This window comes from Miscanthus floridulus, chromosome 1 (assembly GCF_019320115.1).
Source record: "Miscanthus floridulus cultivar M001 chromosome 1, ASM1932011v1, whole genome shotgun sequence".
Taxonomy (NCBI): domain Eukaryota; kingdom Viridiplantae; phylum Streptophyta; class Magnoliopsida; order Poales; family Poaceae; genus Miscanthus; species Miscanthus floridulus.
The window spans coordinates 82,233,175-82,254,079 of NC_089580.1; the positions used below are offsets into that span (position 1 = coordinate 82,233,175).

The 20,905-nt window shown below is 48.0% G+C and overlaps 1 protein-coding gene across 10 annotated transcripts; it reads right to left on the minus strand.

Moving 5' to 3' along the window:
- Positions 1-16,795: 16,795 nt before the first annotated feature.
- LOC136488426 (PTI1-like tyrosine-protein kinase 3) lies at positions 16,796-19,796 on the minus strand. Of its 10 annotated transcripts, none has more exons than XM_066485377.1 (7): positions 19,534-19,796; positions 18,685-18,800; positions 18,038-18,156; positions 17,950-17,987; positions 17,710-17,836; positions 17,515-17,597; positions 16,796-17,396 (listed from the first exon to the last, which is right to left on the minus strand). In XM_066485377.1, the coding sequence occupies exons 3-7, from the start codon at positions 18,048-18,050 to the stop codon at positions 16,983-16,985; spliced, it is 675 nt and encodes a 224-aa protein (XP_066341474.1). In that variant the 5' UTR covers positions 18,051-18,156; positions 18,685-18,800; positions 19,534-19,796; the 3' UTR covers positions 16,796-16,982. The 10 variants fall into 10 exon arrangements, with proteins under 10 accessions (XP_066341474.1, XP_066341464.1, XP_066341469.1 ...); XM_066485384.1 differs by having other exon boundaries at positions 17,160-17,286; positions 17,379-17,396; positions 17,950-18,152; XM_066485394.1 differs by having other exon boundaries at positions 17,192-17,286; positions 17,379-17,422; positions 17,950-18,152.
- Positions 19,797-20,905: the final 1,109 nt, after the last annotated feature.

Genomic DNA, 20,905 nt, shown 5'->3' on the forward strand with positions numbered 1-20,905 from the left:
CGCCCATTTTGCCAGCTTTGCCGAGTGTTGTGACCGTTGCGCTCGGCAAAGGGGTCCTTTGCCGAGTGCAACACTCGGCAAAGTGACCCAAAACGACAAATTTTTTTTTGCATTCCATCATGACAAATACATTCATACAAACATATATCACATATATATCTCATCCATCGCATATATATCTCATCCATCACATATATATATCTCATCCATCCACACATCCATCCACCCATATCACATCCATCACAATATATAATAATAAGTGCTCAAGTCCATCCAAATAAGTTTACAAGTCCATCAAAGTCCACAAGTGCATCACAAGTATATCACAAGTCTATCACTAAGTGAACAACAAATGTAAAAAATACAACATGCACTCATCTCGGCCACTGCGACTGTGGTGAAGGCCCAGATGCATCATTCGTAGGTGCATGAGGTGGATTATTCGAACCACTGTCAGATGAAGATTGCACAAAGAAGAAAAGATTGCATGTGAGACAAGATTATTTTGATAGCTAATCTAGGACGATAGAGGCCATACAAGCAAAGCACAAGCGAAAGTAAAAAACTTTGATACTCACAGGAGTAGTTGCAGTTGCAGGACGCGGAGGCGGAGGTGGAACCAACAGCCCAGGTGGCAGAGACAAGCCCATACGTTGCCCAAGCCCTTGTAGGAAATCCGTAATGTCCATCAGCCTCTGCACCTGGGCCTACCGCTCGGCCCGCTCGGCCTCCAACTGGGCCCCCAGCTCCTGACGTTCCTTCATTTCTTGTTTCAGCCGGGCCTGCAATATTTCACTCCAATGTTTCAGTAATGCAAAGCTAATTAAGGTGTGTAAAGATCAATGTATGACGAGTAAAACAGGAATAACCTTGAGTGCGTCAACCCAGTGCTGTGCAGCGGTCGGCCATGTGCGAATGGCTGGGCTCTCGCTCGTGCTCCGTGCTCGGATCTGGGAGAGAGAGGGAGTAGAGGCCGTGTCGATGACGCCGTCGCCAAGCCAGAACCGCCCATGCTTCTTGCCTTGCCCCGCCCTCATGACGGCCTCTCCATCGAAGTCCTGGGTGCTTGGATCATGGTCTGCCCCATGGAGCGACCTCGCCACCTCAGTGTACTCACTGATGCAGGAGTGGATGCTCGGGTTCGTGTATGCCTTGGGTGGGTCCTCCAGGTTGAAGGAGACATAGGATGTCGCCTTACCCTTGTGGGCCATACACCATGCCTGGAAGTCCGAGCAAGCCTGGCCACTATGTGACGCCAACTGTGAGAAAGACAGCATGATGATTAGAAATCAGACAGAACTGAGCGTGACAATAGATAAATCAATTCGCGTACCCATGCTTGTTTGTATCCGGCGAGGTTGCGGCTGCCTTGATGGTGTGCTGGACCTTGCATCAGTAAACGACGGTCCCGGGCATCCCTGTGCATCTTGAGGTACTCCTCCGTGAACCACCTGTCCACCATCATCGCCCAGCACTCGGGATACGCTTGGCACCACTAGGGAATCACCTACACGTCATCAAGTATTGGACATATAAGAAGATCAAATTGAACCAACTTAATCTCAAATCGAATCAATATTGATGTTCTTCATTTACCTCAAGGTACTGCTCCCGGGTCAGCTGCATCTCTCTTGCGTCTTTCTTGGTTTTCCTCTCTCCAAGCTTCGACCCGTAGTAGGTTACGATGGCCTGGATGCGCGCCTCGTGATGCATGTCGGTGATGAGTTTTTTACAGGCTTTGGTAGTCGCCTGCTTCGCCCTGGCCTCAAATCCCTCCTCGCATCTGTAATAAGTCTGCATACAAAAGCGATGTATCGATTCATTATTTCAAGAAAAGTCCAATGAATGCGACGTATTGAGCAATGTTGTGTAAGGGAGACTTACCCAAAACTCTACCTTCACCCACGCCGCCTTGTTGGGGTACTCCGCATCGGAAGCGACGACGTAGTGGTCAAACGAGTAGGCCGGCTCTGTCTTCGATGCGTACGTGACAATGCCGGGGAAGTGCTGCCTACACAGAAGACCCAGGATGCCGTTGACTAGCCGTGCGCTACCACCCGACACAACCACCCAGTTCCTGCACAAGTAATTAAGAAAAAATATTAGTTTTTTTTCATCATATCATATGAAGTAGTGGTGATAACATATACAGTTACTTACTTTTGTCCTTCGGGGCGAATCACTGGGCGTTGGTGAGGAAGCGGAACCTGTGGGAGGCTCACGGGACCTCGCAAGTAGACACTCGAAGAGGAGTTGGAGGAAGTGGAACCCGTGCCTGCCGCCTCCCCCCTCCTCCTCCACCTCCTCCTCCACCACCTCCTCCTCCTCCTCCTCCTCCTCCTCCTCCTCCATCTGCCGAACCAACTCCTCGTCTGACTCATCCATGGGCACCACCTCCTCCTACGGCTGGCGGTCCTCCTCATGTGGCGTGGGAGGAGACAGCCCCCTCCTGCGGCTAGCGGTCCTCCTCCTCCTGTTCGATCCCTCTGCCACCCCCTCCGCCCCCTCCTACGACCGGCGTGGTCTTTGGTAAATCGAGTTCACAGACCTATGACGGTCGCAAGCCATCTTTGTTCAATCACCTGCAATAAAAAAGAAAAACAAGACGTAATTAGAAATAGGTGCAAAAATAAACAAAACATAATTACAAAAAACATAGTATTACATGTATTAGAAATATATGCAAAAATGAACAAAACATAATTACAAAAAACATAATATTACATGTATTAGAAATAATCTTCATGATTGAAATTAGCTGGATCATAGGTCTCGTCATCACTATCAACATTGTCCAACTCATCAACACTATCCGAAGGAGGAATGTTGTCTTTATTGTCATTGCCGAAATGTAATCGCTCAAGCATTTGTATGTCCTTCAGATTTCGCACCTCGTCTCCAGCGTCCTCGTCATCATCCCTTTCATTATCTACTTCCATTCCTATCTCTTCGGTTAAGTCTATGTCAAACCTCCCTTGTAGGCCCTCTTCTTGATAGAACTCTCCATCAAATGTGTTTGGGTTGAAGTTGTAATCTTCATCGTTTGGGACAGGTAGTTTACCGTGTGGCGATACCTTGTGCACAATAGACCAACCCTATGCTCGACGTCTTTGCATGCGTATGACGTATAATAAACCTGGATGGCCTGTTGAGCCATAATGTAGACATCTTTTCCTGGATAGACGGAATCCTGTCGAATCTCGACTAGCCCAAGCTTAGGGGTCCGTCTTGTTACACCAGGATGAAACCAGTGGCATTTGAATATGACAGGAGTAAGAGGTTTGGAACCATAAAATGATAGTTCGTAGATTTCTTCAATTCTTCCATAATAGTCGAGTCCATCAGTGCCGGGCGTAACAACTCCGCTGTTTGTGGTTTGTCGATTGGGCCGACTCTGCTCGTAGCTTGCTGTGTGAAAACGATATCCATTCACGTCATAACCGGTAAATGACTTGACCCTAATGGCACAGCCATTTGCAACCTGTCTTAACTCATCACTTATAGGCGCATCAGTTTGGGCTTTCTGTTTGAACCAACAAATGAAATCGGGGCTCCCTGGTCCCACACCCTGTAAAAGAAGGGTATCATTTTCTTGCGGGGTAGGTTGCCTTGATCCATGTCAGGATTGACGAAGAAATTCCCTGTACCAACGAGAAACAAGGGGGTTGGACGACAAAACAAGGACATACAGCGAAATGAAACAAGTTCGTTTAGAACTTACCGAATGAACGGTTGCACCTCGACAAGGTTGGTCAACACATATAGCATGATACTGCGCCACTCTTCATTTTTCAATTGCTTAGTGGTCGATGCACTTGCGCTTCCAAGTTGCCCTTGGAAAAGGCTGAGGTTCGATTCATTTTCGCCAGCATTGTAACGAGGGGGTGGATTATGAACGTTAGGAAGTTTCTCAGTGTAGTATTTCTCTGTGAAGTTTGACACCTCCTCTAGAATGTATGCCTCTGCAATGGAAGCCTCAATTCTGGCTTTATTTCTACATTTTTTGCGAAGAGTCTTCAGACATCTCTCGATTGGATAGCACCAACGGTTCTGCACGGGCCCCCCCATCCGTGCCTCATACGGGAGGTGCACAATCAAATGCTGCATCGACAAGAAGCAGGCGGGTGGAAAGATCTTCTCTAACTTACAGAGCAACACGGGTGCCGCTTTTTCCAAGTCATCAATGACGGTCCGAGAGAGCTCCTTGGCACAAAGCTGGCAGAATAAGTAGCTCAACTCTGCCAGCACTTGCCAGACATGCTCTGGGACATAGCCTCGAACCATCGCCGGAAGAAGCCGCTCAATCCATATGTGGTAGTCATAACTCTTCATCCCGTTGACTCGCAGAGTGCCTAAGTTAACTCCCCTCTTTAGATTCGCTGCATACCCATCAGGGAACATTAGCTTCTTGATCCATTCAAGTACTTCCCTCCTTTGGTCCTTTTTCAAGACGAAATCAGCCTTAGGCCTTCTCCAGGTCTTGCCACGACTAGGAGGTTGTGTCTCTTGATTTGGTCTATCGCACAACGTTGCCAGGTATACTCTAGCCTTTGGGTTGTCCTTAGACTTTTCAGTGTCCATGAGTGTTGCCCAAAGTGCCTCGGCGACATTCTTTTCAGTGTGCATTACATCAATGTTATGTGGTAGAAGAAGGTCATTGAAATAGGGGAGCCTCGTCATGCCTGAGATATGAGTCCACATATGCTGCTCACCATATCCCACAAAACCACCTTCTTCATTGGGCACGAGAGCACCTATCTGAGCATGAACCTCGGCACCATTCATCATCCGTGGTGCAGGGTTTGTCACTTTGACGCCTTTCGTAAAGTTCTTGATGTCTTGTCTGAATGGATGGTCAAGAGGTAGGAATTAACGATGTCTATCAAACGACAAATACTTGCCACCCTTCTGCAACCAAATAAACCTCACACCTTCCTTGCATATTGGACATGGGAACTTCCCATGAACACACCAGGCACAGAATATCCCATATGCCAGGAAGTCATGCAGGGAGTAGTGGTACCAAACGTGCATTTTGAAGGCTGTCTTTGTAGCTCGATCATATGTCCATACCCCTTTGTCCCAAGCACGGACCAATTCATCAAACACGGGCTCCATGAACACACCCATATTACTCCCCGGGTGTCTAGGAATTATCAATGACAAGAATACGTTATGTCGTTGAAAGGAGACACCGGGGGGGGAGATTAAGGGGGATAACAAAGATGGGCCAACATGTGTATGGGGCAGCCATCATTCCATAAGGATTGAACCCATCTGTTGCCAATGCGACACGTACATTACGAGCCTCATCTGCTTTGTCACGATGTTTGTCATTAAAGCGGATCCAAGCTTCACCATCGGATGGATGTACCATCTTATCAGGATTGTACTGTTTGCCATTTTTGTGCCATGTCATCTGTTTCGCGGATTCCTCGGTCATGTATAGCCGTTGGATCCTCGGTAGGAATGGAAGGTACCGTAGGATTTTCATGGGGATCGTAAGTTGCCTCTTCTGGCCATCATTAGAGTCTACCTCCAGGTACCTAGAGGATTTACACTTTGGACAGAACTTTGCATGCTCATGTTCTTTCCTAAATAGGAGGCACCCTTTTAGACAAGCATGTATCTGCTCATACGGCATCTTAAGTGCTCGAAGGAGTTTCTGTGACTCGTACATGCTCTTCGGCAGAATGTGGCCCTCCGGAAGCAAGGTGCCAATCACGGCCAACATCTTATCGAAGCCAGGTTGACTTAAGTTTAACTCGGACTTCAACCCCATTAAGCGTCCAATGGCATCCAGTTGAGACACCGTTGACCGATCGTGAAGGGGTTTCTGTGCCGAGTCCATCATATCGTAGAACGTCTGTGCGGCTGCTTCCATCTCCTCCTTCTCACGTCCCTCATTGAACTGTCCTTGGTGAAAGTCATCTAACATGTCTGCTACCCCGGCATCAGCATCAAAAGCCTCCACCCGTGGTCTCACCACCTCATCTCTCATACGATGGGCTTCACCATGGTGGACCCACCGGGTGTAGTCCGGCGTAAATTCATTCTTCACAAGATGTTTACCCATTTCCACCTTGTTTACCCTTCTCCTGTTTCCACATTTGCTGCAGGGACACAAAACTAGGCAATGTCCTTTAGCAGCGTTGCCAAATGCACTGTTCAAGAAAGCATCGGTCTTGTTCATCCATTCCGTGGTGTAATCACTCTGACTTCTCCAGCCCGTGTACATCCACTGACGGTCATCCATCCTCTAACATATGTATCGGCAAGTAATGTAACCATCAATTGCATCTACATGGTGTTCCTACTGTCTAATAGGTGAGGATAGGTCCTAATCCCACCCGCAGATGCGTAGATGAGGTTAGTTTCCATGCTCTACTCCTATTCGAGACAGAATTTCGGCAGCACCTCCCCGCTGTTCTCCAGATACACGTCCTGCCAAAGAAGAGTGTGTATCTGGAGAACAACAGGGAGGTGATGCCAAAACTCTGTCTCGGACTAGAGCAGAACATGGAAACTAACCCATCTACGCATCCGCGGGCTGTCCAAAAAGCGTGAACAATCCGAAATAGATACGGTCATAGATATGCAAAGATCTGCATACCTCCAACCGTATCTCTATCGAACGGGAGACGCCTAACTAGGTTACGCGATCTACGACAATGATACGAAAAGAGGGGTTATACCTAGGGTGGCGATGGAGTCAGGCTAGCGGGGCCATGGCGGGTCGGTGCAGTGGTGAGACGACGTGGTGCAGGCAGACCGACACGGTGGCGAGAACTCTGACTCAACTCTAACGGGCTCTTCTCTACAAAAATGGAACAAAATACTGTCATTTACAAAAAAAATTCGGCAGAACCTCCCCTGCACGGTGAGGTTTCCAAAACCTACAAAAAACAACGGCACGATGGCCGACAAGCACATATGGCTCAACAGAAGCCATGTAGTTTGGATATCAATCCATGCAGAAGAATATATCCGAGTAGTACCACTATTTGTACTACTATTTTCACTATTGCTACTACTACTACCATTGGTTCTTTTACTACTACCACTATTGCTACAACTACTACCATTAGTTGTACTACTACTACTACCACTACTTCTACTACTACTACCACTAATTCTACTACTAATACTACCACTAGTTGTACTAATACTACCACTAGTACAACTAATACTACTACAACTACCACTACCTCGACAATAATAAGTGAGAAGGTATACCTGACGGGCGACGGGGTAGGGGCAGGCGGCGTCGGGATCGGGCGGAGTCGGGGACGGGGTCGAGCACGGATGGCGTCGGGGCGGGTGGTCCACGGGGCGCGGCCGGGGTAGGGCAAGGCTGGAAAAAAGGCGCGGTCGGGGCGCAGGGCCGGCCAGGGTCAGGGCGGCACGGCCAGGGGAAGGGCCAGCCGGGGGCACGGCGCGGCCTGGCGCGCGGGCAGCGGGCGGCGCGGCTGGGGGAAGGGCCGGCCGAGGGCACGACGCGTGGGCGGCCGGGTGCGTGGGCAGCGAGGGCTGGCGCGCGGGCGGCGCGGGCGAGCGGGGCGGTGTGGGCGCGGCGCGCAACGCGGAGGCGGGGGCGGGCAGGCGTGGGCGCGGGGTGGCTGGCTATGACTGCCCGGCCGGTCAAAAACCGCTAAGTCCACGGCTTTGCCGAGTGCCGGATCAGGGAGGCACTCGGCAAAGATTTGTTTTTTTTTTGTTTTTAATTTCTTTGCCGAGTGCCCCAGATCTGGCACTCGACAAAGATTTAATTTTTTTTTTAAATTCTTTGCCGAGCGTCTCAGATCTGGCGCTCGGCAAAGAAAAATTTTTTATTTTTAAAATACTTTGCCGGATGCCGCCTATACGGCACTCGGCAAAGATTTAATTTTTTTTATTATTTCTTTGCCGAGTGCTCCTATGGATGCACTCGGCAAAGAGGAAATTTTAAAAAAAAATTTAAAACATTCTTTGCCGAGTTCCTGATGGTTGGCACTCGGCAAAGACACCCTTTGCTGAGTGCCATGCTCCGGCACTCGGCAAAGTTTTTTTGTTTTTTTTTGTTTTTGGCCTCCAATTTTTTTGTGCAGCCTTTTTAAAGCACCAGGAACTCCTAGTTACAATTTAACGATTTTTTTGTGGCTTTTTGTTATATTTAGTTACTTTATTTCGTTTACTTGAATTTGTCCGGAAATTAGAAATTTGAACTGCACGTGGTACGAATAATGGAGTTTAATGATTCGAAAATTGATAGTCATGTTAGTGAGTGTTGTGAGAGGCCGTATCTAGGAACGGACCCGAAATTTCGGACATTTTGTTCACGAAACATGTCCGCGAAATTGCGTGTGAAGTGTTTATAAATTCTATAAAAAGCAAACGAAGTCCAAAAACCATGAAACTTGTTGAGATGTCGTGATATCATATGTGGAGGCTGTGATAAAAATTTTAGAAGATTTCATGCACGTTGTCACGTACGATGCTTACAAACCAGGACACATGTGGAGATGTCCTGGTTTGTAAGCATCGTACGTGACAACGTGCACGAAATCTTCTAAAATTTTTATCACAGCCTCCACATATGATATCACAACATCTCAACAAGTTTCATGATTTTCGGACTTCGTTTGCTTTTTATAGAATTTATAAACACTTCACACGCAATTTCGCGGACATGTTTCGTGAACAAAATGTCTGAAATTTCGGGTCCGTTCCTGGATACGGCCTCTCACAACACTCACTAACATGGCTATCAATTTTTGAATCATTAAACTCCATTATTCGTACCACGTGCAGTTCAAATTTCTAATTTCCGGACAAATTCAAGTAAATGAAATAAAGTAACTAAATATAACAAAAAGCCACAAAAAATCTCCAAATTATAACTAGAAGTTCCTGGTGCTTTAAAAAGGCTGCACAAAAAAATTGGAGGCCAAAAATAAAAAAAATAAAAAAACTTTGCCAAGTGCCGGGGCATGGCACTCGGCAAAGGATGTCTTTGCCGAGTGCCAACCATCAGGCACTCGGCAAAGAATGTTTTAAATTTTTTTTAAAATTTCCTCTTTGCCGAGTGCATCCACAGGAGCACTCGGCAAAGAAATAATAAAAAAAAAATCTTTGCCGAGTGCCGTACAGGGGCACTCGACAAAGTATTTTAAAAATAAAAAAAATTCTTTGCCGAGCGCCAGATCTGAGACGCTCGACAAAGAATTAAAAAAAATAAATCTTTGCCGAGTGCCAGATCTGGGGCACTCGGCAAAGAAATTAAAAACAAAAAAACAAATCTTTGCCGAGTGCCTGATGGTTGGCGCTCGGCAAAGAAGGCCGTGACACGACGCCGTTCCACGGGCAGCCTATGCCGAGCGTAGAGATTTTGTCGAGAGTCTGGCACTCGGCAAAGAAGTCCTTTGCCGAGTGCCCGTGTTTGCCGAGTTTTCGGCACTCGGCAAAGAAATCTTTGCCGAGTGCAGCACTCGGCAAAGAAGGTCTTTGCCGAGTGCCCGATTTTTGACACTCGGCAAAGAATTTTACACTCGACAAAGTCTCTGTTTTCAGTAGTGACAGGTCAAAATCTACCACCTCTAAATCTATTTGTAGAGATACGGCATGTCTCTAATTTTGCTGAATTGTTAAATCGGGCATAAAAACAGCATTTTTTTTAACCCGAGAGAAGCCCACAGAAGGTGATCCACCCGTAGTTGCAGGTCACAGGATTTTCGCACGACGAGGCCTTGCAGACTCTATCTCAAGGGCTCTTTTACACGACCTTTTGTATTTATGAACAAAACAAGACTACCGAGCGTGTTTGGTTCAAACTTCAAAGACAGGTGAAGTTGCCCGAACTGCGTTGACAAGACGATCAAGAAGATGACATAATATCTATGGTGCAGAGCTGCGCGAGCTGTCCCAAAAATTCGATCTCCGCTGATCACTGCACAAAAGAAAAACATACCACGTGATTTGTATATTATCGATCTTGCGCATGTGCATACATTATAAAGTACACGTCATCGAGATTCGATATATATATAATATACATATAATAGGACTAACTAGCGTCTTCACATTTGTCGCTTCAGTCAGTTAACCACATGCGTTTACATACACGCCGAGTACAATAATGTCTCATGATCAGTTACCCAAACTTTTTCCAGTACCAACTTAGAGTGGAATGTGAAACATTTCCTAGAAAGCTCCGGGTACCAACTTAGAGTGGAATGAGCAACATTTCCTAGAAAGCTCACTGCTACAAAATTGATTTTATGCAACGGAAGCTTCTTTAGAGACAGTTCAATTTACAGCCACCTCTATAGTGACCTCCAACCCGAGTCACCTCTAGAGATGCATTTGTAGGGGCAGCTGTTGTTCTCAGCCACCTCTACAAATCTATTTTTTATAGGTGGCTCTATTCCAGCTGCACTTCGAAATCGATTTCTAAAGGCGACCGGATATAGAGCTGCATCTAAAATAGGAGCTGCATAGTATAATTTGAATTTTTCAAATGACTTCGGATAGAGAAATGATCAAAATAAAAGTTAAAGATCTTAAAAAGTTATGCAACTTTGTAGTTGATAACTTTTTTATTTGATATCATCTATGCAAGGAAATTTATGTTTGAATTTCTCACATTTGAAATTCAAAATTTTCGAAGAACCTCGGATACTCTTGAAGCGTGTCAAGGCTACCCAGCAACTCTCCAAGATCCTATCGGGCCGGGGCGGCCTGTCGCCGAAGGAGTACACCTGGGGCTGTGGTAGCTCGGGGTTGATGTGGTCCAGCACGGGTTTTATTCACGTGACTATGGCATCGATCTTGTCTTGCTTGGGCTTCAACCGTGCCTCGAAGTCGCGGAATCACTACGGGATACAGGAGAAGCCCCCAAAACACTCAGCAAACCGTTTGCCGAGTGTAACACTCGGCAAACGACACTCAGGCAAACGGTTTAACGGCAAACGTTGTTTTGTCGAGTGTTTTTTGTCGGGCACCCCAAAAACACTCGGCAAATAATTTTTGAAAAAAATAAAAAAAACACAAGCACCAGCCATCGGCCGCCACCACCACCTCCTGCTCCGCCGGCCGCCACCACCACCAGTCCTCCCCGCGACGCCTGATGCAGTCGCGCCACCTCCCCACGGTCACGTCGGCCTCCCTGCGCCGTCCTCCCTGCGCTGGATCAGAGTTGGGAGAGAGAGGAGGAGGAGGAGGGCCTACCTCGTCGGGGTCACCGTGCCACTGGATCCGCGCCGCCGCCACGCCGGGGTTGCCACACCAGGGCCCGTCTGTGCCAGCGCTGCCGCGCCTGGGGTCGCTGTGCCAGGCCACTGCGCCGAGGGCCTCCCGCCGCTATCCATGGCGCGGTGGGCGCGCTGGGGCATAGGGAGGAGCGCGGTGGGGAGCGGGGAGGAGTGCGGTGGCGCGTCGTGGGTGGGCGTGGTGGGTGGGCTTGGTGGGAGGCGGTGGGGCCGGATCCGGAGGGGAGGGGCGGCGCGGCGGCTGGATCCGGGGAAATTCGGGAGGGTGGGAGGAGGGAGGCGATGGGGAAGGAGAGGGAGGGAGGGAGGCAGCGGGGCAGGATCCGATGGGGAGGGGGCGTGGCGGCCGGATCCGGGGAGAGAGAGGGGGCGGCAGGGAAGGAGAGGGAGGTGTCGGTCACCGGGAAAAGAGTGGGCGGCTCCGGGGAAGGAGAGGGAGGGGCCAGCACCGAGGAAGAGAGGGAGAGGAGGGGCCGGCTGCCAACAGGAGGAGTGGAGGGTAAGGCCGCCGACGGGATCCGGGGAAGGAGCGAGCTGGGGCGAAGGGAGGGGAGGGAGCGAGCTGTGGCGAAAAGGAGGGGAGGGTGGGAACGGGAGGGGATTTTTTTTATGCGGCGTGTTTTTTTTTGTTTTTCATCTTTGCCGAGTGTTTATTTTTGACACTCGACAAACCTCCCTCTTTGCTGAGTGTTTTTTTTTGACACTCGACAAACCCCCTATTTGCCGAGGGTTTTTGTTTTGCCAAGTGTTTTTAGCACAGCACTCGGCAAAGAATTTGTTTACCGAGTGTCCAAGGGAATGCACTCAGCAAACATAAAAACACTCGGCAAATTTGAGGTTTCCAATAGTGAATTGCCCTGGGAGTTGGTGCGGATCACTGCAAACATCAAAGCGCTGTGTTAAACACGCTCACCACCACGGAAGACGCATTATTCTCGTGACAATGTACCTTCAAGCTCATCGGCGGTTCTTCTTTCCGCGGCACGCGCTTCATCCCGCTCCTTCGTAAGTTGCGCCATCACTTCGCGCATCAGTCCAAGCTCTATTTCCAGCTCTGCATCAATAGGGATCACTCTAATACACGGCGTAGGGGAAAACCAAGGCATCATGTCATATATCTCCGCATAAGGCCTAAGGTCTTACCTTTCTTTTGATCGGCAACATTCGTGAGATGGGCCTCGACCGTGCCCAGCTGGTCGGTCAGCGACAAGTTCTCGGACTCTAGCTGCGACACACGCAACTGTAGTCTCTCCTTGTCGCTGTGGGCTCCGGACAAACTTTTCTGGAGCGCTTGCACCGACTCGTGCAGCCTTTTGTTTTCGGCAAGGGCTGGAGCAGCCCGTTCTAGAAGGCGAGTGTGGTGCTCAGATGTCTTTAGCAGATCCTGCAGCAACGTGAGTTAACGACTGGACTTTATGGTAACAAGCAACAATGCAGTGTGGTGCTCGTCAGTGGTCAGATTGTGCACCCCGCTCTCAGTCATAGGTACTAAGGGTCGGGTGTCTTCAGCTCCGGGGCCAGCTGGTTGTTCCGGAGTCTTCGGGGCCTCCCCTGACTGAGCACCACCGACGCCTATGGAGCTAGTGTTGGTGGTGGGCGTCACTGCCTCACGCTGCGCTTCTTCAGCGCCGACTGGGCGTAATTCTTCGGTCGACGTCTCGTTACGCCATGACAGTCGTTCATCAATAACTTCAAGTTTAGCAGTGATTGACATGGACTATGGAAGCTACACTTACATGTTTGATCGCCTGACAGAGGCTTTGAACAGAAGCGGCTTGCCAGAGCCACCTTGCTTCGACGTCGCGTCGCTTGGGGGCGGTCGAGTTGCCCCCAAGGTGTTCAGGCTTGAGCTGTATGTCCCCAATGCTGGAGCATCTCGTCCAGGTCTGGGGACTTCGTCATCTTTGCGGCCGGCAGATTTTTGGGCCTGTCGACCGGTGCTTTCTTCCACTGCAGCGTTTCCTGCTGGACTGGGTGCCCTAGTGGTCGGAGTGGGGAGAGCTCTGCGTGATACCCTCTGTCGGAGCGTCTCCCCCTCGTCTTCATCGTCACTGGAGTCGTCCGGAACATACCTCCCGCGTGTGGCGGGTTTCCCAATCATGACCCCGTCCTGGCTTGCAGGGAGGTGTAGTGGCTCTTCTTCTCCTCTTCTCGGCTGGCTCTTCGCGGACCGGCTGCTTCCCGTGCCTCGACGGATAGCGCTTGGGGACGGTCTCCTCTTCGTCATTGGACTCGGGCGTCGTAGTCCGACACCGGACTTGCTGGTTGCCGAGGCCTGGTCGGCAGCGTGTCAACATCGGTCGGCCAAGTATCATCCGGCACGCTGGAGAAGTACACTGCCCGGTCCTGCGCAAAAACATTTAAGACGTGATGAACGCATGACAAATCTGGGAGCAACAACGGCTAAGACGGTCGGATCGTTACCGCTGGTGTCGGGTTTGCCAGGCTGAACGGCGTTTGCTGCCCCCGATTGCTCAACTTCGATTTGGCTGCGAAGAGCTTCTGGGCACGGGCGTAGGTGTCGCCCTTGCTTGTCTATCTTCTCAGGCGCCTCCCGAGCAATATCATCATCTCCCGCGTACTCATACGTAGGGATGACCCTCTCCTTGCACGGTTGGATCCGGCGGCAGATGAAATTAATTGCGACGCCGACCCCATCCACATTGATTTGATCCAGGTTCTTTAGGAATTCTTGCACTGGGGACATCTCATCACTGCTCGGCCTTGCCGACCAGGTTGCATTCGACACCGCTAGGGAGTCGATGTCGGCCGATGTGCCTGGCTCCGAGTTCCTGATGTAGAACCACCTCGTGGTCCACCATTTCAATGAGGCATTGAGCGGGACGTGGATGACCGATTCACCATTTCTTCATACCGCAGTTGTAGGTATACGTCACCGACCACCTTGGGAGATCCCTTTTCGGAGTAGGGCTTCTGTGGGGGATACAACCCCGGATACCCACGGCAGACCACATAGGCTGCGCCCCCAGGGATGGCCCAGCCCACAAGATGAAGCCTTGCGGGGCATGACTCTGCTCAGCGCCTTCCGCAAGACACCGGGAAGATATCCTGAAAATACTACGAGATCTGTTAGGATATGTATGATCCAAAGATTCATGTAATCTGTTATTACTTTCCGGTTATTTCTCAGATCTAACTGATTTGTAACCCTGCCCCCAGAGTATATAAGGCGGGCAAGGACCCCTCCAAACTCACACAATATCATACGATAACTAATACAATCCAACAGAACACATGAGTAGGGTATTACGTCATACCTGACGGCCTGAACCTGTATAACTCGTGTGTCTCTGTTGCCTTCTTGTTCTTGATTACACGCCTCTCTGCCAATCAATCTACCTTCGTGGGATACCCCTCGGAGGACTGCCGACGATATTCCGTCGACAGCTTCAGATAGAAGAAATGGCGGAACAGATTGAAATGTGGCGCGATGCTGAGGAAGGCTTCGTACAAATTGATGAAGATGGAAATGTATAGGATGTGTTGGAATTCAGATGGCAGAGACTCGGTGTGGTAGTATCAGAGCAGATCGCGAAGAAAGGGATGAGCAGGAACTAAAAAACAATGAGTTCATGGGTGTGGGGAGTCGGGAACTCCTCACCTGCTACGGGGCGCCATCCGGTGGTCTCCTTATCGGGGCGGATGCCTTCAATGACCAGCCCGTTGAGATCCTCCTCAGAGTAGGTCGATGTGACCCACACCAGATCGCGACTGGTTTGAGCTCCACCTTCCGTCGATTCCTCCGCTAGATTTCTTCGGGCTCATCAGGCTGCGCTTCCTCCCTTTGGCCATGCCTTAGATCTGGTTGGGGGAGGAGGGTGCGGTTGGATTTTTCTTTGTGGAGATCAACTCTAATGGCGGAAGGGTTGCAGATGTGGAAGCAAGTGTGCAAGGAAGACGAAGTAGTAGTGGAAAGTGGGGGTGTGTGCCGATGATGACGGCGTTTATAATGGCTCGCCCCCGTCCCTCTACATCTAGGGTTTTTGGAATCCGCGCCGCACGCATGACTCTGAATTCTCCGTGGGCGGATAATGGGCCGTTAAACGGACTTTTAGGTTTTTCCATTAACAAAGGCCTTTTTACAGAGGACATCTCTAGTTTGATCCAATAATTTGTGATGGGTCTATCGGTCATCACAGCGGTCAAGTGCTAAGCCCACTCCACTTCTTCAAATCTCGAAAAATATTTTGACATAATTTCTAAGATCCTGTTACAAGATGTTTCTCAATCTTCTAGTTGGCTCGGCGACTAAGTGTGTACACTTCACCTTACGGGGAGTGTACTATATTTTCTTGTTAAGTGGTTCTTAGCTAAACTGGGGACTGGACTGTGTGATTTGCTAGCATCTGGGGTCGCTATTTTTTTTTACCCTGGCACTAGGTGAATTCTTCACCTACCGTCAGGCTCGGAGACTAAGTGTGTACAGTTCATCTTACGGTGCGTGTACTGGTTTGAAAATGGATTAAGTCCCCTTATTGACTTCACTGTGTGATTACATCACTTATGTAGAATCCAATGACTTGAATATTTCCTTCAAGAAGATTATTAGTTACATGCCTGCAACTTTTGTTCTTAGTTTCAAGCAGAAAGTAGGTTTACTTGCAGTATATGAGGGACATGTGATGGCTTTTGATATTACTTCATGTATATGAGATGGCTAATTAGCAATTGACTGCTGTATGTAATTTGACGTGTCATGTATGATATATAAGACAATGGCATTGGTTTTTTCCCCTTTTTTTATTGTAAATCGTTATCACAGACGCATGTTGGTTTTGCGCATCTGCGATAAGGATTCGTCACAGACGTGTGTTGGTTACGCGCGTCTGTGATAAGGGTCGTCACAGACGCGTCTTTACCTCTACCGTCTGTCTGAAACACAATCGCAGACGCTTGTTTGTATACTACAGACGCGTGTTGAGGCACGTCTGTAATAAGACCTTACTACAGACATGTTATTAGAGGCACGCCGAAGCTCATATGTGACGTCTCTAAAGACACATATGTGATGTGACGACTGTGCGGAAATGCAATATTCCTTTAAAGGTCAAAATCATTATTTGGATGGCAGCTCATGATAGAAGCCAATCTAGGGTTCAGTTGAAGAAAAAAGAATTGGTGAGGAATGTGCCACTTGTGACAAACTTGAAACCACTGACCATATACTTTTCCAATGCCCCATTGTTGTCTTCATGTGGTCCTCCTTAGGAACACTTTAGGATGGCGGAGTTCGCCAACCAACTGTGCCGAATTTCTTGTAGAGTTTGTTGATAACACTACGTAGAAAAACATTTCTAGGGGCGGCTAGTAACCCTCTGTAGGGGCGGTTTTGCCAGCCGCCCCTATGAAAGGGTGGCTACAAATCGTTGATTTGTAGAGGCGGTTGGTACTGTAGCCACCCCTACAAATCGATTTATTAGGGCGGTCTGGGAACACCAGCCGCCCCTACAAATCGATTTGTAGGGGCGACTACAGTACCAACCGCCCCTACAAATCATTTTTTCACCAAAAAAAATTTAAATTTACAATTCAAATTCAACCAGAACATATATTTTTCATGCACAACTCCATCATGACTTATCTGTGTCTGAACTTGTACATGTAGGATGGGCGTTGGTCAGGCTTGATAAGCAAATCTGAGACAAGTTTTCAGATGCTTTGCGAAGACTAAAAATGAATGTAGTCAAGTACTCAACTAGATCTAATAGCTACACATCAGGAAAAAATAATACTATGAGCTCTTATTCTTCTCCAGACACACCTGCTTTTGATAAGAGAAACACTAGGAAACCAACTAACCTGGTGTGTCCAGGCTGCTTCAACTAAATGTGTCCCATACTCCTGGAGCATCTCATAGAGTAACAAGAAGACCTTCCACCGATCTTGACCATTTGAAAGGTGTCCACCTGATTGGTCCATCTCTCCGACGCCAAGGGACTTGGCTTCTTTGTTAGCCCACCTTTCTCTTTTTGTTGTCCCAGCATTTGCTTTGATTTGAGCAGGCAAAGCAGCTGAGCTCCTGCTGGAGGAATGCTGGCTGCTATCATTTCCAGATGAAGAGGTAAAGATGCTAAGTGATATTGTTAAGACGTAGAAGGCCTGTTTCCTTACTAAAGAATCCTTGTCAACCTGGTGTATAGAAGGTACAGATGTCACTGCAACATAACATTGACCAGTAATGTTCTAGCATGAATTCCAAATTTGAGTGTATGCAACTAAGAAAAATGGTGCGGGGTTAAAGGCTCACCAGTCCCATGCGCAGTTCATCCCAGAATTCCACTGACATTCCTAAGGTCAAATTCCTGGACAATTCAAATACGCCTTTTCTTCCTGTTGTACAAAGGAATATGATGCAGGTCCATCACAGATGAGTATGACATCCTAAAGAATATAATGTGTGCACATGTGACATGAAAAGGGTACTGAATGCTTAACGTCATACCATGTAAAACATCATGAAGGGAACCCATGGTTGCAAATTCATATGCGAGTATACGATCATTCCCATCCACACAGTAACCCAACATCTCAACAAGATTTTCATGTTTTAGCTTTGATGCCAGTGAGACCTGCAACACAGAGAACATATGTATTTTCTCATGCTTCCCCTTCTGACATTATCAACTACGTATGAGGAATATGAACACAAAGTCAAGAAGCTTAAAGTGCTGTCAGTGCTCACCTGTTTCAGGAACTCATCATTAGGCTCATTTTCAGATGCATCAAGTTTTTTAACTGCCGCTTGCCTCCCATCATCCAAAGTGGCATGATATACTCGTCCATAAGAACCTTCACCAATCAGAGCACTCGATCCAAAATCATCAGTCTTTTGTTTCAAATCATCCAACGACAATTCAGGGACATCAATTGTAGGAGAAAAGAACTCTGGCTATAATGTGAGAAACACTATAATGAGATTTTTGCATCTGATGACAGATGTTCAAGCATTTTATATAGAGAGCAATATGATGGTATCTTTGTATCTGCTATCTACACAGTTGATATAGGAAACTACAACGTATCCTTGTATTTGCCAGTCTTAAAATTATACTAAGAAACACTATGGTACAATTGAATTTTCTCTGTGTTAATTTGCTATGAGAAACACTATGATGGTTTATCAAGTTGCTAGCCAGTCCCCAAAGTCATATCTGAAATTCTTGATCTACCTCATCTTTATGTGTGAATCCATCAATAATCTGATTCATATTAAAAAAATTGAAAACTTTCTGTGAATAGCCAGAAAACTGCTTCCAGCTATTCTTCAGACTCAATACGGCTGAGGTTTCCTAATTCCCATGAAGCGTCAAGAGAGAACAAAAGGTTGGTTCCTAATCCTATGTAACCTTCAACTGGCCCAATCATACCAGAATTCACAAGACCAAACAAAGACAAGCATTGAAAGCAAGCAACGTACGGTTTATCTTATTGCTCTGAGCTTTGGCCTGTTCCTTGTCGTGGCCATCCTCCTCGTCGTCAAAGTGGCAGTTACAACATAACCACTTCATATCGACGTCCCGTCACCTGTTGCCACTTCAGTGCATGCAACAAAAACGCAAAACAGAGTTAGCCATAAATGGAAAGTTCAGAAAGAAGGCATTCCTCATACACAGCCAGCGTGGCTACATGCAACCAATCCGTCAATAGGTACCAGCGTACAACCTGTCTGTACTCATCACACAAATTTAGTAAGGCGGTTAGCATGAATGCTAGACCTATTTGATGTGTAAGCTAACAAATTTGTTCACATAAATAGCAAGTCTGAGAATAATTTCAATAAAGCTGGTACCATTTTATTTCTCTTTCCAGAGGGTTTGGGGTTATCCATTTCAGATAGTATTCACTATTCAGGTGAGTGGACGAGTGATTGCAGCAATGCGGGTCGCTTTCAGTCAGCCTTTTCGAGAAGCGCGTGGAGAGCAGTACTAGTACATCCTGGAACCGGAAGGAGATTCCAAGAAAAAAAAATCCGCTATAAGACCAAGTTCCTCCGCTATTACCAGGGGCAACCTTTGGTGTTTCCACCACCAATCCCAAAAGAAATTAACAAAAATACTCGGTACTACAGCATCAATCAATCAAGTAAATCCATGAACCCGGAAGGGGATTGGATTGGAGGAGCGGTTGCGCATCCGCCCCAGACAAGGAAGATTTGGATTCGAGGGCACGCAGGCGTGGAACGAGATAATCTCTCCAAACTGAACTGATCTCAACTCGAAAAAGCAAGCAGTCAATCCGAGGAAGAAAATAGTTAGTGCTTCCTTACCAGCGACCGACGAAACCAGTCGAGGTCCCGTCGGGACGGACGGACGGAGGGATCCTCGCTTAGCGCCGGCACCTACGACGGAGGCGGAGGACGAGCAGAAGGGGGAGACGCTGCGGACTGCGGTGCGCGCTGTCCCCAGTAAACTGAAGTCTGGGACGGGAGGCGGACTGCTGAGAGGAGAGGCGTCGGTGTGCTGAGAGGAGAGGCGGCGTCGGTGTGCTGAGAGGGGACGGGAGGCGGACTGCTGAGAGGAGAGGCGTCGGCGTGGGATCAGTCTAGGTTTTGGGTGTTCTTTTATATAGCGGAGCGACAGTGATTTGTAGGGGTGGCTGGTTATTGAGCCGTCCCTACAAATATCAATATTGGAGGCGGCTGATGAGTGAGCCGCCCCTATAAATACCTATAAATATCAATATTGGAGGCGGCTGCTGAGTGAGCCGCCCCTACAAATCAGACCTATTTGTAGGGGCGGCTCGTATTACCAGCCGCCCCTGCTGTTCCATTTATAGGGGCGGCTGGTCTTTGGGCTCCCGAGCACGTCACTGTAGAGGCGGTTCCATCACCAGCCGCCCCTACAAAAAATTCATTCCGCTGCTACAAACCATTTTTCACGTAGTGTAACTATCGAGGAAAAAAAAGATAATACTCTTTATATGTGCAGATTCATTATGGACGATTTGGAAGACTCGAAATGAAATGGTGTTCAACAAAAAGGTGCTATCATCCCCAGTGGTGATCATCTACAAGACCCTGATGCTGATCAAGACTTGGCGCCCTCTACTGAAGATGAAGCTGAGACCCATTGCAAATGCAATGATCAACCTCTGATCGCGTCGAATGCTCACTGAGAAGCTGTTTTGCCAATGTTGGATGTTTTCGGCCTCTTTTGTTTAGTTGAGTTGTAGTCTAGTTGTGTTTTAACATGAAGGAGTCTAGTGTTTAGTTAGGGAGAAAGTCGATGTCTGTTAAGTTTCTTGCTTTTTCGATGCTTTAAACTGTAAAATTGGTAACCTCAGTTCCGGATCTTTGGTGTTCGACATGCTTTCTAATAAAGATGGATGAATGCCTTTGATCTAAAAACACATGGTGTATTTTAGTTGCATATTTTTCATCACGTTGCAGGCAGCCGAAAAGCCGCTCGCACCTTGAGATCGAAAATAAAAAGAATCAGTGGCAAACAAATGGACGAAGAAAAAGCGAAAGAGGAAGGGACCACGAGTGGATTGAGCTTTGTCGACAAACAAATCTGAAAATGCACAGCAGCAACGAATTAAGGTTCGGGTGCATCTGATCACATCGGCTAGGGCGGCAGGCAACAGCATTGTTGTTTTTGGATGTTTGCTACTACTCCCTCCATTCAAAAATTGGGGGT